Genomic DNA, 25,334 nt, shown 5'->3' with positions numbered 1-25,334 from the left:
TTATCCCAGAATAAGGGTTTTATTAAGTGCTTTCAGCTTCATTTTCTCCATGTGTTTTTGAACATTCCCTCTGATCTCGTTGTTTTGGGGTTGAAAATGTCCATCTGGATGGTTGTGCAGGTCTCTGCAAGAAGTTTAAAAAGTCATTTGTATTTATAATAGCCAGGGGAGCTACTTAGGAACGCTGACAAAAACAAAGGAAGGGACAGTCACACACATTTCTCTCTTTTTTATAATGAACACAGAGGGTATTCCATTACTTATGCAGAACCAGAAAAGGAGTGAAACTGTGAAAAGAACATTCACTCTTGGCTTGGCCAGTTAGGAAAGCTAACCATCTGATAAGTAAACACAGACTAGACCGAGTTTCATATTATATCTACGAAGGAGCATATGTTGTAATGGCCAGAACAAGAGCATCCACATGAAAAATTGATTTGCCTTAAGGATAAAATGCTGAAACTGCTGTAGAGGAGCAGTATGTGCTCTGCCATCTAGTGAAACACCACCCCACCGATAACAATGAAGAACCTTCCAGTGACAAACAAAAGGATTGGGACTTCATTGTTTGCTAATAAATTTTTGTTTCCCTCTTTACAAAGCCAAACAAATAGGGAAGCTTTCAACAGGTGTTGATACATAGAGGTGTTTAATATAGAGAAGTATTTTCATTTTTGAAGAAAACACAACTTCAATAAGAAAGAACCTTATGGTTATAAAACTACTTACCCAGGAAAAGCACCAACCAACACTGTACCACTGTGGAGAAAAAGGTCACCCTTAACTCACACAAGCTACCCCAAACCCCCATGCTCTGACAAGCAGTCCATAAAATGCAGAAAGCGGCACTGAGTCAGACACACCCGTATTTTTACAGCAAATTATTTTCAATCAGTGCTGTAGTAATCACAACACAACAATCAGTGTTTTGCCAGACAGCCCATAATACACAGCACAGCTTTAAAGTTTAATGGCTGACAGTGGCACAGGATTTGAATGTCAATTAAATGATTTCCCTCTAAAATGAAAGAAAATGAGACATTCAGATCTCTTGATGGCTCTGTAAGTTTCAGGCTATTGTACATCCTGACATCTAGGCCACATCATGACCACTTTAAAGAGGGGGCAACTGATGGACAGAAAGATTAATTCACTTTCTCCAAGTCACAGCAGGTATCTGTGAAAACACAGGGTTAGAACTCAGCACTTTCTCTGTGTTGCTCTGCAATCACTTACCCTACCCATACTGCCGGCTGCTCAAGTCCACAGCCCCCACCTACCAGCTGATATACCTCCTTGTGTCCTTCCTGCAACATCACATACGCCCAGGTTTCACACAGTGTATCCACTTCTGCTTCCAGCCCCACAGAACTGCCAGGCAGTTCTGAAATGCTGCTCTGAAACCATGGTGGTAATCATCAACCCCATCAAAGACCCCTTTGTCCCTCAGAGCTTTCCTTGTTCACAGGTTCCCCCTAAAGGTTTCCCCCACTGAGCTGCAAACTCAGGACATTGGCTTGACAACGCTGGAGGCAAAAGGCAGAATTTGGCCCTTATGGTGGCCACTTCACAACACTTTAGGGAGCAGGTAATTCTGTCTTTATGAATGCAAGTTATTTTAGGTGCTGTGCTGTAGGCCTAAACATAGTGTGTGTTGGTGAAGTCTGAAGCATGGACAGCAGAGCAAATGTGACCCACTGCTAGGAAGAGCCTGAGAAAAAAGCACCATGCCAGGGGAAATTCTAAGGGCTCATTCTTCTGCCAGCATTACTAAAAGTCTAACCACAAGGGTCACTGAAAAGGAAATGCCATTGCTCCAAGAACATTGAGTATCTCTGCGAAGGCAAGTGTTAGGTCACATTGATAAAGAAAAGTCAGAGACACCCAGGTCAGTGTGTCACATTCACGGCTGCTTTCTGAAGTCCAACCTGGAGATTGGACTTGCAGTGCAAATCTGCTCAAAGTATCAGATCTGCATCCCACTTGTGATGGAGACCCTAGAACATCTCAGTATGACTTTCTACGTAATTCTGAAGGCAGTGCTTGTCTTCAGATTCCTTCCCATTCCTCTCCCCTAATTTCAAATTATACGTACCTTTCTTCTTTTGCTGATTTCTCTTTGCCTTCTTCTGAGAGTGTCGGCCCAATTTGTGGAAATTCAGCTCTCACCATCTCTGGAGTAAGAATCATTTTGAACTCGGTTTCATCTGTCTCACTAAAAATTAGTAAGATGAAGACCAATCAGGCTTTATTCTTTTAAAAGTATCTTTTAGCCAACAACAGCAACAAAAAAGTATGTTTTATGCAAGAGGGACTTTGTGCTTTTGCCTTTGAGGATCTCTCAGGACAGGTTCAGACACATCCATACAAGTGGCTAAGACATAATCAACCACAGTGAACAAAAAAAGTAGAGGAGGAACTTACTGGTCAATTATGTTCTCCCTGTCTCTCTCAGGTAAGTCATACAGCATTGGTGGTACATCTCTCGGAAGCATATCTAAACTGTAAGGATCCCTGTGATGGAAACGGTGTTAAACACAGACTGAGAGTAACTGCACTCAATACTTATATTTTGAAGCTTCGCAGTAGTTGTAGTCACAATGAAGATGATATACTTTTAAATATTCCTGGAAAATCTGAGTATACCAGAAACTGCTCTGATATGAGGGAACATGAACCTGAGAGATATTGGCTACCACTGGGTGCAGGTGCCCCTATGTTAAAGGTTTTACTGTTCATACTTCTGCAGGACAGACAGAGTTGGTACCTCCTGGGGTCTTCTGGAACTGAATTAAAAAGCATTCAGGAGAGATGTTATTGAAAGTCCAGACTGGCTAGGGCTAGGTATTTCCTCTAATATTGTTCTTAACCCACCCTTCAAGGAGGTCAGCAGGGGTTTTCCCCCTTGGTTTTGGATTTCTGAGCAGCAACTAATTCTACCCGTAGGCTCACTTTTATCTGTAGGACTAGTTACAGGTCAATGTAGTTACAGACAGCAGAAAGTAGTGCACGGTAGAGGCAATATACACTCAAATTCTTTCTTACCTAGGTGTTGTACTTGTCAATGTGGGAGTGTTAGAAAAAGCAGAATACACCACTGGTAAGAATCTTCTCCATTCCATGACTCCACAAATCACTTCCTGAAATGACAAGTGCTACAGTAATCTGACCTCTAATACACAATGCACGGGGAAAAAATGACTGCAGGACAGAGCATCTGACTTCTTGGCTGAGAATTTAATCTGGGGAGCTGCAGTTCTCCATATTTAAAAGATGCTTCCTCCACTGCAAGGTCATGAAAACACAATAGACAGTGAAAAGAAGGAAAGAGCAGAGAAATACTCAGAGATAAATAAGAGACATGGACAAAACCTAACAAGTTATTCTGACTATTTAGGTGCATGCATAATTTATATTGAAAATATCTTCTATCTAGAATGACTCTTCATCCTCCTTTTTAATTCCTTGGAGTAGATTCTCAGCAAGAACATACCCAAGCCAGGTACACAGACAATAAACCCAAAGGCTGTACCTTGTGATGTAGAAATTTCCTTTGTGTGATTGGAATACTGGATCCTTTGGGGCATTCCTTGGTAAAGGTATATTTTGGATGAGGACAAAGATGATATTCAATATTTGTTTCAGAATAGGCCAAAGGAGGCAAAACTGGAACTAGTCCTGGAGTGGGGTTCTAAAAACAAAGAAGAGGTTATTTTACAAAATCATTCTGAGCACCATAAAGAACTAAACTGATGAAAATTCCATTCTTACAATAAAGGTAGTCTTGTCAGATTCACACCTTTGTCTCATTGTGACTGTTCTGTTCAGTGTGACCCTTCATATCCTGTCTCTTCACAGACCCATAATCTGCCTGGTTTATCCATGCTCTCTGCTGTCTAAAATACAGCAATTTAGGTGTTGTCTCCAAGCTTGGAAGAAAAAGCTATTGCCCGATTACTCCAAAATCCATTGCTGATTCTCTTAACAGTTCAGAATCCAAGAATGGGAACGGGCCTCACTGTGGTGGAAGCTAGTGAGCATTTTGCCATCTATTTCACTGCACTAGCATCTGTTTCTGAATAAAGTCTAATTCTGGGTAATGTGCAATCAGGCTGTGCCTGGTTCTTACACTGACATGACAGAGGGATGAAAAGAGATGCAGAGAGGATCTCATCAGTAAATCCACGGGAGTCCGGGCCGCATGCAGTTATGCCAAGACTACCAGACTAGCACACTGGGCTCTGGGCCACTGCAGCTAAGTAATGCTGAAAGACAGAGCCACCCAAGGCAGGCACAGTGCCATGCTGGCTTGGAGATGTTGCCTGGGCCCACGCACAGCATGTCTCCGAGCTATACAGCTGTCTCTGCCTGCTCAGAGACACCTCAGGGACCTCCAGGCTGTGCTGCGCTGTGTGGGAAACACCTTCTGTAGTTGGTGCCAAGTAGCACAATCTACATGACAATTAAGTAACAGAAAATCCTCCTGTGCTTGTGGTTGTGATTTTTTGAATTTCTGTGCCTAATAATTTGGAAGTGTGGTTTTGGGGTGCTATGAGAACTACTGGAAACTCTAAGGCGGCAAGACGCAACGTGAGCGAAGAGCTTGACCACACTGTTCCCAGTTTACCCAAGGGTGAGGCAGAGCTGCAGTCCCCTAGCTGAACAGAAGGAAAAGACTGTGCCTGTCCTACCTACCTGGGCAAGAGCATGAGCTTGTAGAAGACTGAGATGCCAAGATCATGGCTTTTCTTCTAACATCCAAATGGGGAAACAAACGGAGTAGGGAGGGGCCCCGTGGTGTTCCAGGGAATCCTGGGATCAGCGACCATTTGTGGAACATGAGACTGGAAGGGTATCTGCCATCACTGGCAACTTTGCCTTATCATCCCTCCCCTAAACTGATCAAATTTCACCTTAAAGTGAAATGGTGCCTCTCTCAGTGGATTGTGCTCCGTGACTGCTACCTAACAGGGCTTGCACCTTGAAGGAAAACTCTCACTCTGGATAGTTTTATATACTGATCCGAGAAGAAAACTGCCCTCCAGTTCCACATCAGGCTTCTGATGAAACAAACACCTTTTCCCATCCTTTCTTAGGTTCTACTTACAAAAATGCGAAGAGGATTGCTCTCTGTAGGGTGGACTAAAGCTTGGGGAGGAACCAGTTTTAAGAGGCTGATATCCCTTTCTGATACTTCTTCTGGGGATGGTTTGTGAAAATCCATCCTCTGGGAGACCAAGTGAAGCTGCCTCTCAGGAGAAGCAACTAGTTGAATCAACTCATCCTTGAAAAACACAGACATCAAAGGTTTTCAGAGTGTAGTAAGCCTTTTGGTATGAAACGTTGAGACAAAATTAATCAAATCATTGTAGAAATGTAGGGGTGGGAGCGATTTCAGCAAAGTTTTTATTTGAGATGACTTGTTACCTGCGCTCCCTGCCTCAGTGGTCGGGAAAGTTTTCGAGGTTTGTAACTTGTGGCTGCATAGTGCGTACAAAATGGCTGATACTTCATAATGCTGAAATGCTGAGGAACCTAAATGCAAAGAAAAAAGATGTGCTGTAGGAGATGACAATAATCTTTTTGATTAACTCATAGATGGAATGGAACATTCCAGCTTTATCACGGACACATCACATCTCTGTGGTAAAAGATACTTGGATCACTATTCTGGAACGTGGCATACGACCAAAATTTTGAGAAGCCATACTTCACCAGGACAAGCTGCATGAGTGCATGAAGGAATATTTCCATCCTTGCTTTTCTGTGAAAGATCATGGATTTAACAGTTTCTTGATCGAACATACTGAACTAAATGGGGTGGAGAAAGGCTGTGTTGAGTAACATATAGAACACCGATAGATGAACCAATGTGTAATAAGGAAAAAGATGCTACAAGAAAGCTTCTACCTAAAAAAAAAAAAAGTGGACGTTGAGCCAAAATCTGCATTGATTTGAAACTGAGCAGGTATTTTTACTTTGTCAGGGTGCAGCATTTGATCTTTTCTATTCAAAAATTGGAGAGAAAAGGGTTTAGAAATCAGGACCAAAAAAATGTTTTGTACTCATAAAGTTGAAAAAACATTCTACATTTCAAGGAGGAGATGTTTGCATTTCCTATGCAGGAATGGAGGAACTAAGCATGCAGAACTGGATGCCAAACAAACAGAAGACTTCCATTACTTTCTAAAAGGAAGGACACTTTTATAACGTCACTTTTATAAAACTCTAAAATCAAAGGGAAAACGGTGTGACATGCAGGGCTTGCAGTATCCTCACTCATAGAAGGATTTTGTGTTTTGAGATATAATAATTTCAGCTGAAGTGATTCATCTCTCTGTCTAGAGAGAGGGGACTATTGCTGACTATAAGCTTGTTACTTATGGAAACAGGTGAGATTTGTTTTGAATATAAGCATGCTAATCATACAGTCATATTAAAAGCAACATTTCTAGTGGGCTGCACACTGGGGCCACTGAATCAGGCAGAAAACATGTGTAACTGGACTGGTGAAAGAGAGAAACATGATACAGCTGAGGGAGCTGTACTGACTCACCTTCAAGTCGTAAAAAGGAAGACAGTGTCTGACTTTCACATCTACAGATCCGATAGGAACTAGGCCAAGAGCATCAGGTGCCTGAAAGGGTACAGTATTTCAACCAGTAATATGGTAGGCATTTTATTTTGCATTGGCAGCAATCCATCAAGCACAGCTACTTGAAAACATATGGAAATAATTACACAAATGTTTCATTTGATATTTCTCCTGTCCTTTCTTGGACTTTGGCATTTCAGTTATTTTTTATTTCTTTTCTTCTGCAAAATCATGGATGTTAACTAACACTGATCATTAAGGTATTACTCAGAATTTTAGAACGCAATTAAGAGAATTCAAAGATTTTTTATCCTGTTTTCAGCAGCACCCTTAGTAAACCTGAAGTTGTGAATTATCTTGTTGGAACCCCAGAATGCTGAACCTCAGTCACACTGTGAAATTTTAATAAAGGCAGTACTGGGCCTGGGGCCAATATCATCAATAAAATTGTATCTTGAGTGTTGGACACCATTTTAGTTACTGTACCTACCAAATCATGGTGCAACTCATGGGAACTGTAAAAGGGGAATGCAAAGGGCAATATACGATCTTCAGATATTCTGGAAGAAAAGCCATTACATTCTTCACTCTTCTCTGGTTTGCCGAAACTCCTGCTTTCTGTCATGAACGGACAGCAAATATTAAGATTTTGTAATATATCTTAATACACTGTTTCAAAAATAGAATCAAGCCACAAAATACATTTGCATCTTCTAAGACAGGATATGTCTAGTAATTTTAACATAAAAAGTAAGGTAATATTTCCTAAGGGCTTTAAGTGCACAACTATAAGATAGGAGGCACAATACCTTGACTAGAAGACAGATCTGGTTTTCCCTTTTCTAAAAGGACATCACGGCCCACTCATTCCAGCATGGTCCTCTGTCTCATTCTGCTCAGCAAGGCAGACAAGACAGAAGGCCTCTCTTACACTAACTGCCTTTATGCCTTCTACTTGAAGCACCCCTGAAACTCCTACATACTGGGAATTAAAAGAGCCTACTTGCAGAAGCAGGAAAAGGCCTGATATGGTTTCAGCAGTTGTCAAATTGTGTGTGTACGAGGGAGTGGGAAATAAGAGACACAATTTCTCTTCTGTCCCCAGTATACCCAACTGTGACTCCCATCCAAGGCCAATTTCCTTTTATGACTGTTAAAGAACAGGTGACTTGTTCTAGGCCAGCACTTTCATTTCACTGTAAAGAAAAGTGATTGCTTGAAAGCACTTGTATCAGAAAATTATAAGGAGAAACATTCAACCCAGTAGTGGCCACCTAGCCATGTATTTCAAGGTTCCTACTGTCCCATTTCACTGAGTTCAGATATCTGGCCCTCATCACATTCAGGTGTCTTTCTCTCTTCCATCCCCCATGCAATAACCTCCTCTTATCCTGTGTCTCTAACCTCTTGGGCTCCACCTGATCAATTTACCTATCTGTCTGTTTCTCATATAGTCTCATCTGTCCTTTCATTGATTCTTGGGACTATAAGTAGAATCAGAGAATGGTTTGGGTTGGAAGGGACCTTTAAAGGTCACCTAGTCTAACCCTCCTGCCAGGGGCAGGGACATCTGTCAGGTTGCTCAAAGCCCCATCCAACCTGATCTTGAACACTTCCAATGACGGAGCATCCACAACTTCTGCCCTATTGTTAAGCAGATAAGCTGCAAGGCTCCTGAGAAGAGGTAATCACATTTTTTAAATCTGGTAAATGACATGTATGAAAACCAGACTTTGACTACAGCCGTTTCTACCTTTTAGTAGGGCCTGTTGCGATAGAAGGGGTCACGGTTTTAAACTAAAAGAGGGTAGATTCAGACTAGATGTAAGGAAGAAATTCTTTACGATGACGGTGGTGAGGCTCTGGAACAGATTGCCCAAGAGAGGCTGTAGATGCCCCATGCCTGGAAACATTCAAGGTCTGGTTTGACAGGGCTTTGAGCAACCTGATCTAGGTGAAAATGTCCCTGCTTACTGCAGGGGGGTTGGACTAGATGGCCTTTAAAGGCCGCTTCCAACCCAAACTATTCTATGATTCTACCTTGTCACACTTCTCTTTTTTGCTGGAAGACTCCTCTGTAAGGACTCTGTCTTTACATTTACATGTAATGCACCTGACACACTGCAGCACAACCTGAATTATCATAATTCACGGCCAAAGTATCAGCTTTTTCTTCTACTTCTTACCAGACACAGAGCCTTCTTCCAAACCTCTGGCTTCTCTTGTTAGCCCACGGAACAGAAGCAGTAAACGATTTAGCCGAATCTGAATCACAATCTGAGAGAATAATTTTAAAGTTTATATTAAGTCAAACACTGTAAGATTTATAGCCATAGAAATATACATACATTGCAACTGTATTTATTCTACAGAGCTCAGACATCTCTGTTTCAGAATTTTTACTATAGTTTTCTGTTCAGGAGGGAGAAAATGTGGAAGGAGAGATGTAGAATGGATCTCAACTCTACAGTGACATTTCACAACAAAACCAGTTCAAATCTTCATTTGTTCTTACAGGTTAATTGGACTTTTTTTGGCTAGGTCCTAATCCTTCAGCTGTGTCTACTGGCATATATAGATTTCACCATGGGTAAACAGTCAGTTGATCAGGGCCATATGAATACTTCTGGCTCTATGAATGAGGACAGTAAGTTGTAACCTGCACCGTGCAATTTGCCTAGTGCCGTATGTCACAGGGTAGCAGTGAAGAGTCCTAGATTTTAATACTGGAAGGGACTATTTAGCCACCTCCCTATTTGTGCAATACAGGAAAGAGCATTTGATTTCAGGACCTCTGTACCAAGCCTAATATGGTGAATCAGGGAAAGAAGAATATCCAAACCCATACTAGGAGAGCGGGAAATTTCCTATTGATTGCTACATTTAGATTTACTGGGAAAACAGCAGTGGAGATGCAAGATAATATTTCAACCCAATGAGAGAAGTGATTCTACTGATTAGTCTTTAGCTTCCAGGTTGGAAGGGATCTTAGGAGGTCCTAGTCCAACCTCCTGCTCCAAGCAAGGTCAGCAGTGAAACCAGATTGCTCAAGGCTTTATCCAGTCTGGTCTTGAAAACATCCAAGGATGTAGACTGTACAACCTCTCTGGGTAACCTGCTCCAGTGATTGACGGTCCTCATGGTGAAAAAGGCTTTCCATATACACGATCTCTACCTCTCTTATTTGAATGTATACTCATTGTTTCCCACGTTCCCACCATGCACCATTGCAAGGATTCTGGCTACATCATCAATAACCTCGTCAGAAGTGTTGGAAGGTGACGCTCTCTCCCTCCACTTTCTCTTTCCAGGCTGAGTAAGTGTCTCCTTACCATCTTGGTGGGTCTGCACTGAACTCCAGCTTATAGATGGCTGTCTTGTGCTAGGGGCCCAAACCTGGGCACAGTATTCTATACACATTTTGAAATCTTCTCTTTTTTGTGCAAAAGTACTTTTTACTTTTTTAAAAAAATCTAAATTCATCTGCATTTGTTTAGTATTGATTGCAAACTAAGCACCAGCTGAAACACCAGCTGAATACAAACTTACTCCAGATCCTTATTTCCTGTTGAAGTAGGGACATATTTATTGAACTATCAAATCTGTGGCTAGCTGTGAAGACTCCTTACATGCTAGTTTGCATGTTCTTTTGTGTTATTTCCAGGGCATCATGCCATCACACTGCATTCTGGTTGTTCACGTTACCTTGTATGCTGCTTGTTGGAATTTCCTCAACATCCTGTTTCTGTTGTCCCAAGGGTCATTTTGGAGCAAGTCGAATGTGGGATGGACACTTGGATGCTGCATGGTATTTTTTTAAAAAAAGAAACAGAAAAGAAACAGGACACTCCTGTTACAACTAAACAAGGGAGAAATTTCCTCCAGCCCAAGCCATTCCTTGGCCTGAATCCATATGTTATTTCTAAACACTGAAATTAAGTCAAGTGAAAACCTTTGCACTGTTGGCATTTAACCAGAAGTCTTCAGTGCAGGGCTTAATGGGAAGCAATCACCAAATATTTGCAGATGCAGTATGGGGAAAGCAGAGATAATGTAGCATGGTCTGCACCCACAAAAATGACAACCACATACTATGACTTAAGTGCAACACATGGGCAGTCAGATAGTGGAGAGAATGGACTGGGTCTCTACCAAATACACACTTCATCTTGCACAGATGTGAAGCTGGAATAGCTGTAAGGGCTCAAACGAGGGGCCCAGCAAAACCAGTATCCTGTCTCCAAGAAGGGCTGATAGCACAGACCTATAGATGGGCGAAAGACCGGGGTAAACTTAGAGTGACAATTCCCCAGAACAACCTCTCCACATCTAGTGATCTCTGGCTCTTGAGACAGAGGTGATGTCTCTGTATTTAATACCCTAAATTGTCAGAACACTCTTTGAACACAAGTAAATCTCTTTCTTGATGTTAATCTTCTCTCCAGTTTTAAATTGATGTGACATAAGAATGTGGCACTAGAAGAGATCCAGTGGCCCCAGAAGAGATCCAGTGGCCCCAGAGTACAGTACTTCTCAACAGGAGTGCAGGTGTTCAACCAACGTTTAGATTAGGAAGGTCCTTAGAACACCAGCTCACAGAACCCCATGCTATGCCTCACCAAACAATATTCAGACCTTTGTAACAGGTGTTAAGAGTACAGTAAAATACCAACTCCCACAGCTATTATATTCCTCAAGAAGGTGGCAGCAAGGATCCTTCGTGTTGCTAATATTCAATTAGATACCCTTCTTCAGCAGCAGGGTATCTATTAAACAAGGCTCCCAATAATCCTAGGAAATGGATCTTAGAAGTACCTCACACCACAGAGATGGACAAAAGAATCTAAGTGCCAGAAAGGTTCCTGTCCATCTGACCTGCAGATAAAGGTTGCAAATCTTGTGATATGCTTAACTTTACGTTTAGGCATGACAAAGCTACTCCTGGGAGAACTTTCAGAAACAAGCAATGTGAATCTCGGGTTAGGCCTGCACATTTCCACTTGTCTCTCATACTAGATCATCAGATGAGTTGTGCATGTAGCACAGTACTTGCCCTACTATACTTAAAGTAAATGGGAAATAAGACCGACACAGAAATGGAAATATTAGGAGAAAAAGTATTCAGTGCCAAATATTTACATCTGTTTGTTAGCTTAGTAGGTGATACTAACATACAGCAGGCGACAATAACATACAAACAAACCTGGTCAACAGGCCGGATAACACGTCTGAAAGAAACTTCTACTTTGTTCCTTTGAAACTCCTCTTCTATGATAGGATCTCCTCTTTGGATCTAATTTGTCACCAGGAAGAACAATCACATTAGTGCAAAGCATCCAGCAAATTCTTTTCTCCCTTACAATTAGAGGAACTCACTTACAATGTAGCATTCTGGAAGGGCTTGACAAAACACAGACTTCGCTCCCTTCTAGCGAGTGATTATTGCAACCCTTGAGCAAGTAAGACAAAGTAAAATAATGTCTTTGGGGGTCTGGGTTTCAATCAGATCCCTGCCCTAATAAAACACAGTTCACTTTGCATAGCCAGAATCAGCCAGAGAGGGGTTACAGAACCATAAATTAGCACCCAAACAGATCTTCCCAGACTAGAGGTTTCCCGTGTTCTGGGAACATCTCTGTCACGGTTTCCAACGGTGCCAGCTCTTTGTTCATGTGTGAAACAGTTTGCTAGTGATATCACTTCACTTCTTTGAGACCCTCTCAAAAGTGTTCAGGCATGCTGGATGAATACCAGTGCTGCTTTTCGTTGTGCCTCCTCCATCCCAGTCCTACTTACCTATTGTTTCATTTCCAGGATACCATTATGTCCTAAACATAGAGCCTGAGGTTGTTTTGCAGAGTGAAATTCTCATGGTTTTCATGGACTGAGGTTTTAGTTAGTACAATGGAAGACAGACTAATTAAAGGCCTCCAGGACAGCCACTCCCAGGTTGTATAACATACTGGCCACTTGAGCAAATGATGGACGATAATAAAGACTCTGTGAGGCCTACTGACACTTAAAGTGAACAAACTGACAGCATAAGCAAAATATGCCTCTGTCAGAAAGTCACAGGGGCAACTGTGAAACCAATCACAGATCTCCACAGCCCCCCTGGCCAACAGCTAAGTAAATAAATGTTTCTAAACAAAGTTAACACACATCTAATACAGTGATATCACAACCTCACAATTTAGATCCTCTTTTCACTCACCTCCTCCTTTGTTAGCATTAAATATAATGTTTGAAATAATTCACATATTGCCTAATTCAATGTATAAACTAAGCCTTTACCCTATCTATAAATAATTTTACTCCCATAAATGGCTCCTTGGAAGTCAGTGGGATGTCAGAAGCTAGTACAGGTTTGTATTGATGTATGAAGAAAAACTGAAGAGGTAGAGAGCTTGGTACAATTCACTAGCGAATTGCATAATCTGAAAGTATAAGTTTGATTTTAAATTTACAGAAAAAAACAGCAAAGACTAACCTTGTATTGCTCTTCTTCCCTCTGTCGGTTTTCAAGAATCTCCTTCTTAAATTCCGCAGAGATTGGATCTTTGCCTTTATGAACTTGCCTGCATTTACAGTGGAGGCAAGAAAAATGCTTTACTTAATGCACAGGTTGCTTTATTTAAAGGCAAACTGTCTTATCTTCCTAAGGTGTCTAGGGGTCCATAACATTGAGCATAAGAGCAGATCTGTGGATTGCAAATGAAAACCATGGTGTGCTTACACACATGACTGTGTGTTTTGCTTCACACCATTTGATGTACAGGTGCAATTCTGTTACTCCATTATACGCTTTAGGCTTGATTTATTGGCAACCATGACAAAAGCTTCCTTTGCCCCTAAGGACACAAGATGCCCAAGAATAAGGTTAGGTGAATAAGGTTTTCACCAGGTTTCTTTCTGAACACAACCGTAACACAACCGAAGATCTCCTTGCGTACTACTGTGGATTACTAATTACTTCTGAGATTGCTCCGAGGCAGAAGACAAAAAAAAAATAAAGTAAACCAACAGTAACTTAGCTTTAAAACAAACCTATCAGGACACGAAATGGCAGCACTACGCACTAGTGGGTATCGCATACATCATCCACAGAGGCCTTAGTTAAGCAAGCCCCAGTGTTGTTAATGTGGTTAACTAACACTTACCACTTCAGGTGATTTGCTTCTTCTTCCTGAATATTTTGTCTGACTTTTAGTTGAAATATGGCTTCCTTCATCTGTCTTGTTTTTATCCCTTCACTGCCTTGGCAAAGGGCTGCAGGAGTATCAGAAAGCCATATCACACCTCAAACTAGATTGAATTTTTAATTGGGAAATCCACCCATTGTGATAACTGAACTCATTAATACATACAGCTAAGGTGAGACTTCTTACAGAAATTACAATCACATCACCTCAGCAATTCTGAAGCTGAGCTCTTCATCAGAAACCTACAAATAATGCTATCACCAAGTTTATGCTGCTTAATTACATTACCTTCTTTCAAGTCCTTAATCTTCAATTTGCCTGGCTCCTGATTCAAAACAGTAGCTACAGCATATGGATTTGACAAGTCTGTAGGGAATCTGAGGTTCTGGTATACAATTTCCTATGAGATATAAATTAACAGGAAGAAATAGAAACAAGAAAGATTTTCAGCCCAGGAAAGTACTTGTGTTTATTATCTCTTCACACCTTTACTTTTTGAATAGGCCTTGATTGCAGTTGGCTGAATAGGTCTCTTCTCCACACCACAGATTTTCCTGCAGATGCAGCTTTTTTCTCTAGACTTCTTCGTTGTTCATCAAAATGTTCTTTTCTAGGTGTCAGAAGGACAGATATTACTCTTGCAAGTACTCTGTAAGTGGCATATAAGCCTAGTACATGCATTTACATCCCCTTTAGATATATAAGGAGACTGGAAACATATCTCCCAAATTACAACTGGAACCATACTTTCTAATCTTCAGAGTTCACAAAAAATTAAGTACAGCCCAAAAGACCTTATTGCTCAAAAGCACCTGTATCTTGCAAGGCCTCAGCAATAAGAATAACATAGAGCAGGCATAATAGAAGCTGAGGATGCTCAACACTCTTTAAGGATATGTAATTTCTCATTATTTTTATTTTGGTACAGTTTCACTTCATACAGATTAAGGACGGTCTGAATAAATGATGTAAGAGAGCAGTTACGTGTATTAACAATCAAATTACAACAGTGCATTTTAAGTCTCCTTAGATATAAATGCTTAAAATTATTACAGCAAAATGGCATGAGATTCTATTACATAGGTGTTTTTTAGCACTGGGCAAAAATACTCAAAGATCAGTCAGTCATACATACATTAGACCCAGATGTGGTGTCGATGTTCCTGTAAATACACATACATAGGGTTTTGAGTGAAACTGTGAAATCCATAACTGCATTGTCATGTGTGCTGTTCCATACTCAAGTGGGGAATATTTCACAGTTACTTCCACTTTCCCATTGCCTGGAATGATTCCTGTGATTAGAGGAGAAAAACAATAACAGTCCATCTAACATGAGCCCACTCAAGTATGCTGAAATTGATCCTGGACTACCTTTTTTTAAACAACATTAACGTTTGAATGGATGGCAATAGACCTTGAAAATATTTCAGGTCTCAAAGTGTCTTTCAAGAACTACCCATTGCCAGATAATGGGAGATATTTTGCAATAGCAGAGAGATTTGACAGTAAGACTATAGTGTTTCCTACTGTTGTGAAAACAATTGTCTGTTTCTATTTAGAAATTCTTCACTTGTAATCTGCCGGTCTTAAGTCTGTGGCACTTCCTGCTTTCAGAGCAAAGCACTATAAACACACTCCTCTATGCTCTTCCAAGTCGGGGGAATCATCCGGATTTGACGCATTACCTATCTCTACTTGGTCTTATTCCCTATTCCACTATTTTCTCAGCCACTTTAACCACCTTTCACATCCTTAAACAGTCAGTGTAATCCCAGCATAAAGGCCCTGATGCTCCTCAGCATTTCTGCAACAAAGAGTTTATTCAGCTTATCAGAAATATTTATTTCTCATCTCTGTAAAGTGACCATTGGCTGCATCCTGTGGTTTTAAACGCCATTTCGTTTCATTTGGTTTCATTTTTTCGTGTGTGTGTGTAACTTGTTAAAGCGTTTCATCATTACTGATCTCAGAGCACAACGGCTTGAGTAGGAGCTGACAATTTCTTAGTGCCTTTCAGATGGCCTTCAGCACCTCAAAGTTTATAGCTACCAAAGTTTCTGAATTAACTTTTACTGGGTTGATGTTTTTTTCTGTGATTTTTTTTTTTGTTCCCTTTTCTCTCAAGACCTAAGACAACTCAGAAAGCATGAATTAGTTCCTGCTACTTTGTCTATCATGCAGAAACCCAAAAACTTCCTGATGAATTCCACAAGTTCTCCCTAGTTTTACCAAACTGTAATACTGCTCCTTTCCTCCCTTGATATATCAAAACTTCTTTAAGCTCAAAGTAAGAAAGAATATTACCCTGAAAGAATGACCCAAAACAAGGCAGCAGCATAGTTCATCTTTGTGAACCACACATCTGATAGAATCCAACTACTACCTCTGCAGAATGAAAACCCATCTGACAAGACAGGGGAAATTCGTATCATTGTCCATAAAGGAACTACAGCAACATCTATTGAAATGCATAAATAATTGAAGTTTAAATTCCAGTGCCACAAATGGCACTAAGCACCAGATCTATGAAGGTTTTTATTTAGTTAGTTCTTTATGTATTTTCATGGAATTGACCAGACTGCCTAAGTGAATTGTGCAGCCAGGTCTCATTCACTTACACATTTTTGTCAGAAGACCTGGGCACTTCTGCCGGCACCTGACAAACGTAACAATGACTGCAACTGACCTGCAAAGTTATGTCTGGCTCAAGACAGAGCCCTCTCCAGCATTAGGCATGAAAATAGCTGAGCATACTGTATCCAAAAGTCTCTGCCTCTTGGAAAGCCCATACACAGAGGTCTAGACTGAATCTAATATCCACTGCCGTCCCATGAAACCCCTGCAGGGGTGTGTTTTGTGCCCATCACTATAACAGCTCCTGAAGCAACAGGCACAATTCTATTAAATTCTTCTAGACCACTAGGGAAAAACAGGTACAGGGATATGTTTGACAGAGCAGAGGTCGCCTTTTATGTCCTCTGTGCCCCCAATCAAGTAACATGATGCACACCTATTCCACAAAGTCAGGCATCTGTTCCTTTAATGGGGCAGGAGCCAGACAGTCCTTGGGGAAAGGTGTGATACAGAGGCACCGCTGGGCTTCCTGCCTCCCTCCTTTCCAAAGGCCACACCCGCAAAGAGAAAAGACAAAGGCCAAATGGGCAGTTTGGGATGTCCCCTATTTTGCTAGAGGTCTGTAGCCGGGCACTGTCAAAAGAAACCTCCCAGCCACAGAGGGCTCTTTGCCATGAGGCTGCATATGACCAGTATTTATCAGCCTGCGTTTACCTGGAAACACTCCGAGGCAAAGGCTTTTTCTGTGCAACACTGAATACACTGTCACAAGTAATTACACTTAATAAACATGTATTTCACATTCAGAATTTTAAATAAATTCAATCTACCAAATGTTGGCTGGACAGTGAAGGCTCTGTGAGGCTGAATAAAATCAATGTGGAATTCAAAATCTATTGGACAGCTGCACCGCAACGGGATAATGTACTCCTTACTGAAAAGAGAGAAAGGAAGAAATTAATTAATGGAACTACAGTTGATCATTATTCACAAGCTGGAAAATGATACAAAACATGCACTAAATTTATCTGTGTTTAGAGGGATGGGTTACTTGTTACTGTGAAAACAGTCATTCCTCATTGTTCCAAAATAGCAAAATATTTCAGATCCTTCACTCAGTGAGGAAATGAGAGCTACATCTTCATTTGAATGCTGGATATTTTACATCTTGAGTTACTTTCTCCTACTCACACTGAATCTGATTACAGAAAAATTTTTAAAATTTACTTTTCAGAAGTTATTTATGTGTATCCTCAAATTCTTACAAACTGCAAAATCTAGCAAGTACAAAAAATCCAAACTGGAGTAACAATAAGTACAGAGCCAAAAATCATCCTTCTCCGATAGCCCTGCTTGTGGAAGATGACAAGAAAAGACTGTGCAGTCTTCAGAAGCATTGAAAGCTCCAACAAATCTGAATGACTGGACTTCAACCACTGTAGAAATAATGATGCCGTGGCCTGATTTTCATAAAAGCCCTTTATGTCTTTCTATGCAGGATGCGTGAGGAGGACTAGCACACATCTTTTCAAGCTGTCTTGCTTTTGTACGCATCTATGTTCATGTACCAAATTGAAACACAAAAGCACTGCTGTAATACCATCCACCATCCTACAAGTCAAACCCCCTTACTCAGGCTTATTTCTGGTTTTTGTAACTGTCTTGACTGAAATCCTATCCTGTCAATTAGCAAAGAATGCATGTTACACACAGTGTTCCTTCAGAAAGCACATTTTTAAATGCCTAAGGAAATAAACAATAATAGCCAAGTCCTTTTTTTCTCTGCTTTAATATGACCTCTTCATGAAGAAGATGTAACAGCAGACTGGGGAGGCGATTTGTTTCAAGCTTGTACAGTAACCAAAGTGACTTAAAAACAAGACAATTGTGCCGCCTGTTGCCTGATGGACCTCCTATACCTAAGGAGAAAGCTGGGTGGTAAAATATAGGTCTTATCCTACAATTATCGAAGTAAAAGGCAGTTTTTTCCACTGACCTCAGTGGACTATGGATTGAGCCCCTAGTCCCTTGGGTTCTGTACAGTACCAAGTACCTCAGAGAGTTTTCATTTTTAGGAAAGTTTTTAACAGCCTAATGATGAAAATACTGGTAAAAATTAAGGTTTGAAACCATCAGTTTTCTCTTCAGGAACTCTTCCAAATTCCCTCAGGGGCATCCCTGTTGAGTTGAAAATTTTTCCCATTATTTAAAATTGTATTTTGTACTCTAATCTCTTCTCTGTATTCTGAGAGTATGAACATTCTGTATACTTCAGCACTTGTTATAAAAGCGGAGGAAATAAACAGAATCACATCAGGCCTAGAGGCACCCAAGAAGTCCAGAGTTATGTCCGCTCCTGTGAGAAAGCTTCCACTTCTGATGGATTCACTAGAGTTTAACAGATTAAGGGGGATTAGAAAAATAAACAAACAAAAAGACCGAAATGTTCATTCTACAACGCTGGGCTCATTTTCACTGCAGAATTTTGCATTTTCCTTGTATGGGCTTTGCCTATTCATATTTCTGTGCTTCAGTAGAATTCAGTTACTTCCAACTCACAGGCTAAGACAAAACCTAGCTGCTAAGACCTTCAGTTCCCAGAATTCACTCAAATCTTTACACTAACACAAATCCCCATAATGACAACTAATATAGTCAATATACTACAGAACTAGACCCGAATCAACAGGATCTCCCTTCTCCTTTTCCCCTTCCCAGCTCCTATTAACAATTATTACCGATTACTGGAACAGTCAGTGCGACATCTGTGCAACTGAGTAAGATGAAGTCTACACCATTTAGAGCTCCACATCATAAAACCACTTTAAATATTTTTAAATAGAAGAAGCAAATCTAATGATGGATCAGTCTCTGGACTGAGGTTAGCTATTTGCTACCACTTACACCTACCATTACCAGCTCATACCTTCATTTCCAGAACCCTCCATCTTGAAAGGAAGACCTGTTCACTGAGGACGTACTGACACTACAAAGACACACCACTTGGGAGAGCATGGATTATGAACAGCAGCCATATTGCTTCACCACACGATGACTGAAGCGAGTCAGCACGAATTCAGGCTAACTGAAACCCCAGTACCACCTACGTATGTGTTCAGTCTGTGCGGCATTTACTTCCCTGTTAATGTGCACCAAACCCAGCACAGTTCATATACGGGATTATTTTGCAGTTCAGATGGCAGCCGACTTCCTTAAAGCTTCCAACACGTTAAGTCGTACAAATAGAGGAAAACGACATTTTTCAGATTTTTGTGCATGTCTTACAAAATGTGGACAAATGTCTGTCCTTAACTCACCTCTTACCAACTGATACATCAGACAGATTTATAAATGATGGAAATTCTACAACATTCACAGCAGGGTAAGCATGCACAGGAACAACTAATGTATCTTCTCCCTGCAAAAAAAAAAAAAAGGGTAAATATTTATTTCTTACAATGAATAAATGTTATGGAAAGAAAAACTTTCTGCAGTAGCTGGCCAGTAAGTGGGCATCAAATATCTTCAAATCAACACTGTGTTGCATCTCAGGATATTGATATTCTACCTGTTTTCAGCATCCATCTGTCTGTCCATACTTTCAGCAACTATCTAGAGCTCCTCCAAGCCTGCTCAGCTAAGACATTACATCAGTGTGGCACAAAGTTTGATCTACTGGCAAAGAATAACAGAATAAGGAAGATACTCTACCCACAGCTCTGGGATGTTTACAGAGAAAAATGTTACATGCTTTACAACAAAATATTCCAATCCAGACTTACTGGGAATAAACCCATGTGGCTCTAGATTAACTGGACCTTTATCATTATCATCATGTCCTAATAGTTGTTTCATTCCATTATAACTGTAAACATATTTCATAATAAATCCTCACCTGACAGTGGATTCGGATGCAGTCATAGTAATACCGCCACTCATCAGGACAAAAATCAACAGTAACCACATATGACAAGCCAGGGACAAGCCGGTGCTAGAAAAAGACCCAAAATAAGACAGAATGCATGTAAAAGCCACTTACATGACACAAACCCAGTGCTGCATGCAAAGAGCAGTGTGAAGGCTTTCTGACACTTACTGTTTTGGTGTATTTGATCTGAAAATACTTTGTCTGGGGTGGTATTACGTGAAGGTTTATTACATCACCAGAAATGTTTATCAGCTTCTGTAGAACAAAAGAAAACCAAAACCACGAAACACTTATTACAATATAAGAGGTTAGTTGAGAATGCTGTCTGTACTTTTTGTGAGACTATCCATAGCAAAGAAGCTGTATTAAACAAGGAAGTAATAATTTTTACTTTAGCAGAAATAATTCTGAATTTAAAAGAAAATTACGTAAACGTTGCACCCTGCATTTTTCTTCTTTGGAACTAAGTGACAATTCCTCACCTAGGACCTACAGTTTGTCTTGCTAAAGAAGATGCTACTGTTAAATCAAATTCTGGTCCTGTTTTGCTTATGTGCAAAAGGAACAAAAAATGAAACAACCTATTGACTTCACTTTTACAGAAGTCTAAATCAGCAGAAATTGTGTGATGTTCCATGGTTTTGTTTTGGATCACAAAGCTACAAACCTTTGGATGGTGACTGTTCAGCCTGTAGCACCTCCTGCATCTGGTTTACTTTCATTATATCTGGAGAACCTAACCACCATAATCACCTAACCTCTGCCTCAAAACACTTAGCACATGAATAAAGAAGGCAGAGAGAAGAAAAGGAAATACCCAAAATATTCACAAGGAAAGGTAATCCAACCTATGCACTGAGTTTCCTTCCTTAGATTAAATTGCTCTTGGCAGACAGCCAGAGGTGCTTTCAAGATTTTCCCACCAGTGAACATGTTTGCAGACACAGTGACATCCAAGCACATTTTGGAAACATTCTCTTATGGAGTTAAAGCATGACTCCTGCATTCCTGACGTGCAAGTCACCTATCACTAACGCTGCTCGCAGACGTGGGAAACAGAAAGGTAAAACAGAGACTGTAAAGGACAGCGATGCACCCAGCATGGTACTCGTCTGTTTTGTTGCTGCAGGGCTGCTGATTTCAAGTGCTGCTTTTTAGAGCACTCCATAGAGCAAAAGGCCTCATGACCACAAGCAGCCCACTCAGCTTCTGTTATCCTTTTACGAGCCCCAAGAGGATCCCTGCACTGACACTTACCAGTGTCTGTTGGTGATGTTTTCCAACTTCATACCCTCCATAGTGCAACACAGCAGGCTCAGCCTGTACAACCTTGCTCCTCTCAAGTTCTGAATAAATCTCTACAGAGAGAGATAATAAAACAGGGAGAAAAGGAGACCAGGTGAAACACACACGATGATTGTTACTTGCATTGATTAAGTGTATTTATGTTGCACCCAATGTATTACAGAGAAAAAAAATGAGACAGATTATTTCTCCTGTTAAGTAGGCATGACTCTAGTTAGAAAGTTAAGGCAGCATCTACTACCCCAGCAGAGCCATGATCCTGTCACCAGTTTACCTCTTGGCATCATGGCTTCAAGAAGCCATCGCAAAACTTCAGGGCCAGCCAGGATCAGTACAGCCACTATTTCTTTCCTGACTACCTCTGCTATGATTTGAGCTCACAGGAAGACATAATTTAAGCAACAGGATGGGAGTTTTGTCTGTGAGTTGCAAAAAAAAAATAATAGTGAAGTGCCTTCTAGGATTGCTCCAAGGCTGGGGAACAGTCATTGAGAGCAGAAACTTACTTGATTCCAGCAGGTGATCGGGGACAGGATGTCTCTTTTTAGGTTCCTCCACTAGGCTGTCCAGAAGGACACTGGGTGTTTTCTTGAAGGCCTTCTTAGCTACCGTGATTTCTGTGGAGGTCGGTTGAACCATGTCCATGTTAGGACAGAAATGGAGTCTGAATGGTACCAAAGTTCCTCAGCACCTAGGATCAAATGAAAATAACACAATGATCAAAATATCTTCCCTTGCACTGGTAACACCTGTGGCCTAAAACTGCCAAAAAAACATTTAGGAGAGGGAGTTACTTTTTTTCCTACTGAAGTAGATTACTGTGCGTGTGCTAAGTAGAAGGACAGAGTGATTCCAGGAAACCCTGCTCCCACTGCTAGCCCCAGCACTTTGGGTATGTTCATCTGTTCTAGGGCTTATTGAGGACATTTGGCTTCCAGGACTGTATAAAACATCTCTCTCTTCCTTCACATCTCCCAGCACAGAGATAGAGAGAAGGTTCTTCTGATAATACCACTATCCAAACTGATTTCTGCAGAGATATTCTTCCAGTATCTCCTGAGTGTATTCTTCCAATCTCTCCTGAGTGTTTGGGTTGTTAACTTGCAGATTCATTTTCAATTCTTAAATATTAATATAAGGGATAAGAGAATTGGCATTTGAATCTTTTGTTTGGATAGCATCATCTGGGTTATTTGCTTAGTGAAGATAACTGTAAACCCAGAAAGCCATGGGTATTATAGATCCTGCGTTAAGTAAGCACGGTTATCAGAACATAAACTTCTCTAATGACAAATGCAAATGTTACACAATAAGGACACCAGAAAAAATCCATCCAGAAGAAATTATCTTCATAAATATAGCACACAGCCCTTGGCTCTCCTACGAACCAGAGAACTGCACGAAGAAAAAGACAAGATACTTTTGGAAAAAGTACCAAGTTCAAAAGCCATGCTGGATTTTTCAGCCCTCAAGAAGGGGGCTGAAAACCCCCCATTTTGTATTTGTGCTTCATGAATGGGAAGGTGGGTGCGCAGCTCCGGATGGTGCCGCGTTAACATCAATGCACACTTGAACTCACCCAGTGCTTGATAAATGGACTCCTCCTGCCAGGCTCCAGTCACGCAGCACCTTCCTGCTCCTCCAGCAGTGACACAAAGGCTGATGAGCTGCTTGGACAATGGGAGTTCTGTTGTATGATCACACACTGCAGCAGCACTTTAAGATTCAACAGTTCCAAAGTTGAATTTTTAGTACCAGGAGTGACAGCATGTTTGTTCTGTCATTTTAACACTCTCTTACTGGCTTGAATGAAGGGCCTCAACCCAAAATTTAACAGTGATCAATAAAAGTTTGAGGGAAGAAGGGCAGAGAGGTGCATCAAAGCAATGCCCAACATTCCTGGATCAGCACTTTTGAGGACTGAAGAAGTCTACCTTCCCCATTATATTTTATGGTCTTATCTCTGGTATTTGTCTGGTTTGCTAGTCTGCTTTAGATCTTTCAGGCAGAAGTTGACAGGTGCTTCACACTCATAAAGTGCTGTTTTGATTTATGGCCTTGTGCAGTATTAAACAACAAATAAGCAAGAAGCTTAAAGTAATGTGCTACCAGTACCCTGGCCTCAGTAATCTTTTCCACTCCATGGCTGCAAGTACAAATTTTCCACTTGCAACAGAAAATCTGTAAGATTATCGTGCACAACACTTACTTTCTTCTGAGGTAGTGAGACCAACCAAGCTCAGACAAAAACATGCTAAAGAAATTCTAAACATAAGGCTTACATTCTTTCCACTTGTGTTGTTCAACTCTAATTTATACAACTGCCATCCTCCTTCTCTTGGTCAGCATTCCCCATCAGGAATGCAAGCTCTGAAAAGCTGTAGACAAACATAGTAGCAAGAGATTCCCGGTGTAATTTATCAGTAATTTAAAGTGATGCTACCATCACCACTCGCCAGCTTTGATAACACACTGCAGTATTCCTCAAAGGGCTAATACAGGACAAATGTTTACAGGCTAAGGTCCTGGAATCTGACTGATGTTCTTAAGTTTTTCCAGAATACTTGTGTCTACCCTTAACATGTTTTTTTTTTTTCTGTGCAAAGCCACCAACAGGAGAGTTCTGGGGCTGTGAAACCCTGGTTCCCTTGGAGGCAATGCCAAAATTCACCCCAAATCCCCTCAGGCCAGGCCATCACCCTTCTTCTATCAACACTTGCCAATCCTTTCGTGTCTCACAGAGCTCCTAGCACACCTCGCCACCAGAAAAGGGTGCGGTTTAATGCCACCCCATCCGGCGTGAGATTCGCAAAAGCATCGACGCGCTCTGTGAGCAGTAGAAAACGCCCTTTTAAGGTCCACTCTCTATCATTAGGCGGGCAGAAGGGCTCACAGCTCCACAACACGTACCGCTGCCGATGCCGCACCCTCCTCAACTTCCAGCGCGGCCCGAGGGAAGCTGGACTCCTGCCCCAGCCCCTTTGGGCCTCTGCGAGCGATGTCGCCGCGCCGCAGGCCCAGCCAACGCCCTCCCCTCCGCCCCACGCGTCCTCCCGGCGCAGAGGGAGCCCCCGCGGCCCGCGCTCGTCCCCTCATAGCGGCTCCCGGCTCCCAGGCGGCCCGGCCCCCGGACACCCCCCCCGCGGCGCGGCCCGGCCCGGCCCGGCCCGGCCCGGCCCTCACCTCAGCGCCGCGGCGGGCCGCGGCCGTTGCTAAGCAACGGGGCAGCCCAACTGGGCCGCACCACTTGTGGATGGCGGGGGCGGGGTATGGAATTGGGGCTGGGACGACCCGCCGCGCTCGGGGGCGCCGATTCGGGGCGGGGAGCGGGGCGGGGGAGACTCCCTCAGTACCTCAGCCGCAGTTCAGCGGGCTCTGGCGGCAGAAGTACAAAAAAAAGAACCCAAACCCGCCTTTTTTTCCTAGTAAGCGTCGCTTTCAGGATCCACAGTATGGCCACAGGCAGGGCAGAGGCGGTTTTTCCTTCAGAAGCACTGTCTGTTCACGCGTAAGCTGTTAAACACGCACCAACAGTGCTGCTGGCTTGGGCAGGCACAACCCGTTCTGCTGGCGGCGCCTTGGCGTCCCTGATGGTTGTTGTCCCGAACCGGTAAGCCTTCCAGACTCCCAACGGAGTCGGTGGAGGAGCTAAAGGGAAAGATGAGCACCGAAGCAATCTGTACCGATACCCTGAATTAAGTAACATCAAAAATAAGTTGGAGAGTAT

At 41.8% G+C, this 25,334-nt stretch overlaps 1 protein-coding gene across 1 annotated transcript; it reads right to left on the bottom strand.

Moving 5' to 3' along the window:
* On the bottom strand, positions 1-22,252 carry CFAP221 (cilia and flagella associated protein 221). The gene is made up of 24 exons (XM_086465871.1): positions 22,114-22,252; positions 21,560-21,660; positions 20,471-20,557; positions 20,270-20,365; positions 19,692-19,792; positions 17,205-17,308; positions 14,933-15,092; positions 14,284-14,407; positions 14,086-14,197; positions 13,756-13,864; positions 13,086-13,173; positions 11,799-11,888; positions 10,301-10,396; positions 8,782-8,872; positions 7,086-7,213; positions 6,557-6,637; positions 5,428-5,535; positions 5,108-5,284; positions 3,533-3,691; positions 3,046-3,140; positions 2,425-2,514; positions 2,096-2,215; positions 730-759; positions 1-124 (listed from the first exon to the last, which is right to left on the bottom strand). The coding sequence occupies exons 1-24, from the start codon at positions 22,250-22,252 to the stop codon at positions 1-3; spliced, it is 2,610 nt and encodes an 869-aa protein (XP_086321997.1).
* Positions 22,253-25,334: the final 3,082 nt, after the last annotated feature.

This window comes from Leptosomus discolor, chromosome 5, assembly GCF_034619465.1.
Source record: "Leptosomus discolor isolate bLepDis1 chromosome 5, bLepDis1.hap2, whole genome shotgun sequence".
Lineage (NCBI taxonomy): Eukaryota > Metazoa > Chordata > Aves > Leptosomiformes > Leptosomidae > Leptosomus > Leptosomus discolor.
Note: the sequence above shows the minus strand (reverse complement) of the source record. Positions and strands in the feature narration are given on the sequence as shown.

What these genes read in the sequence shown, in the direction of transcription:
- CFAP221 (XM_086465871.1), bottom strand. Translation starts at nt 22,252, where the DNA reads ATGGACATGGTTCAACCGACCTCCACAGAAATCACGGTAGCTAAGAAG. An exon ending in TCCAACAAGCAGCATACAAG is followed by an intron (nt 8,873 to 10,300) that starts GTAACGTGAACA and finishes TTATTCTCTCAG; the next exon opens with ATTGTGATTCAGATTCGGCT. An exon ending in CACTGAGGCAGGGAGCGCAG is followed by an intron (nt 5,285 to 5,427) that starts GTAACAAGTCAT and finishes GTGTTTTTCAAG; the next exon opens with GATGAGTTGATTCAACTAGT.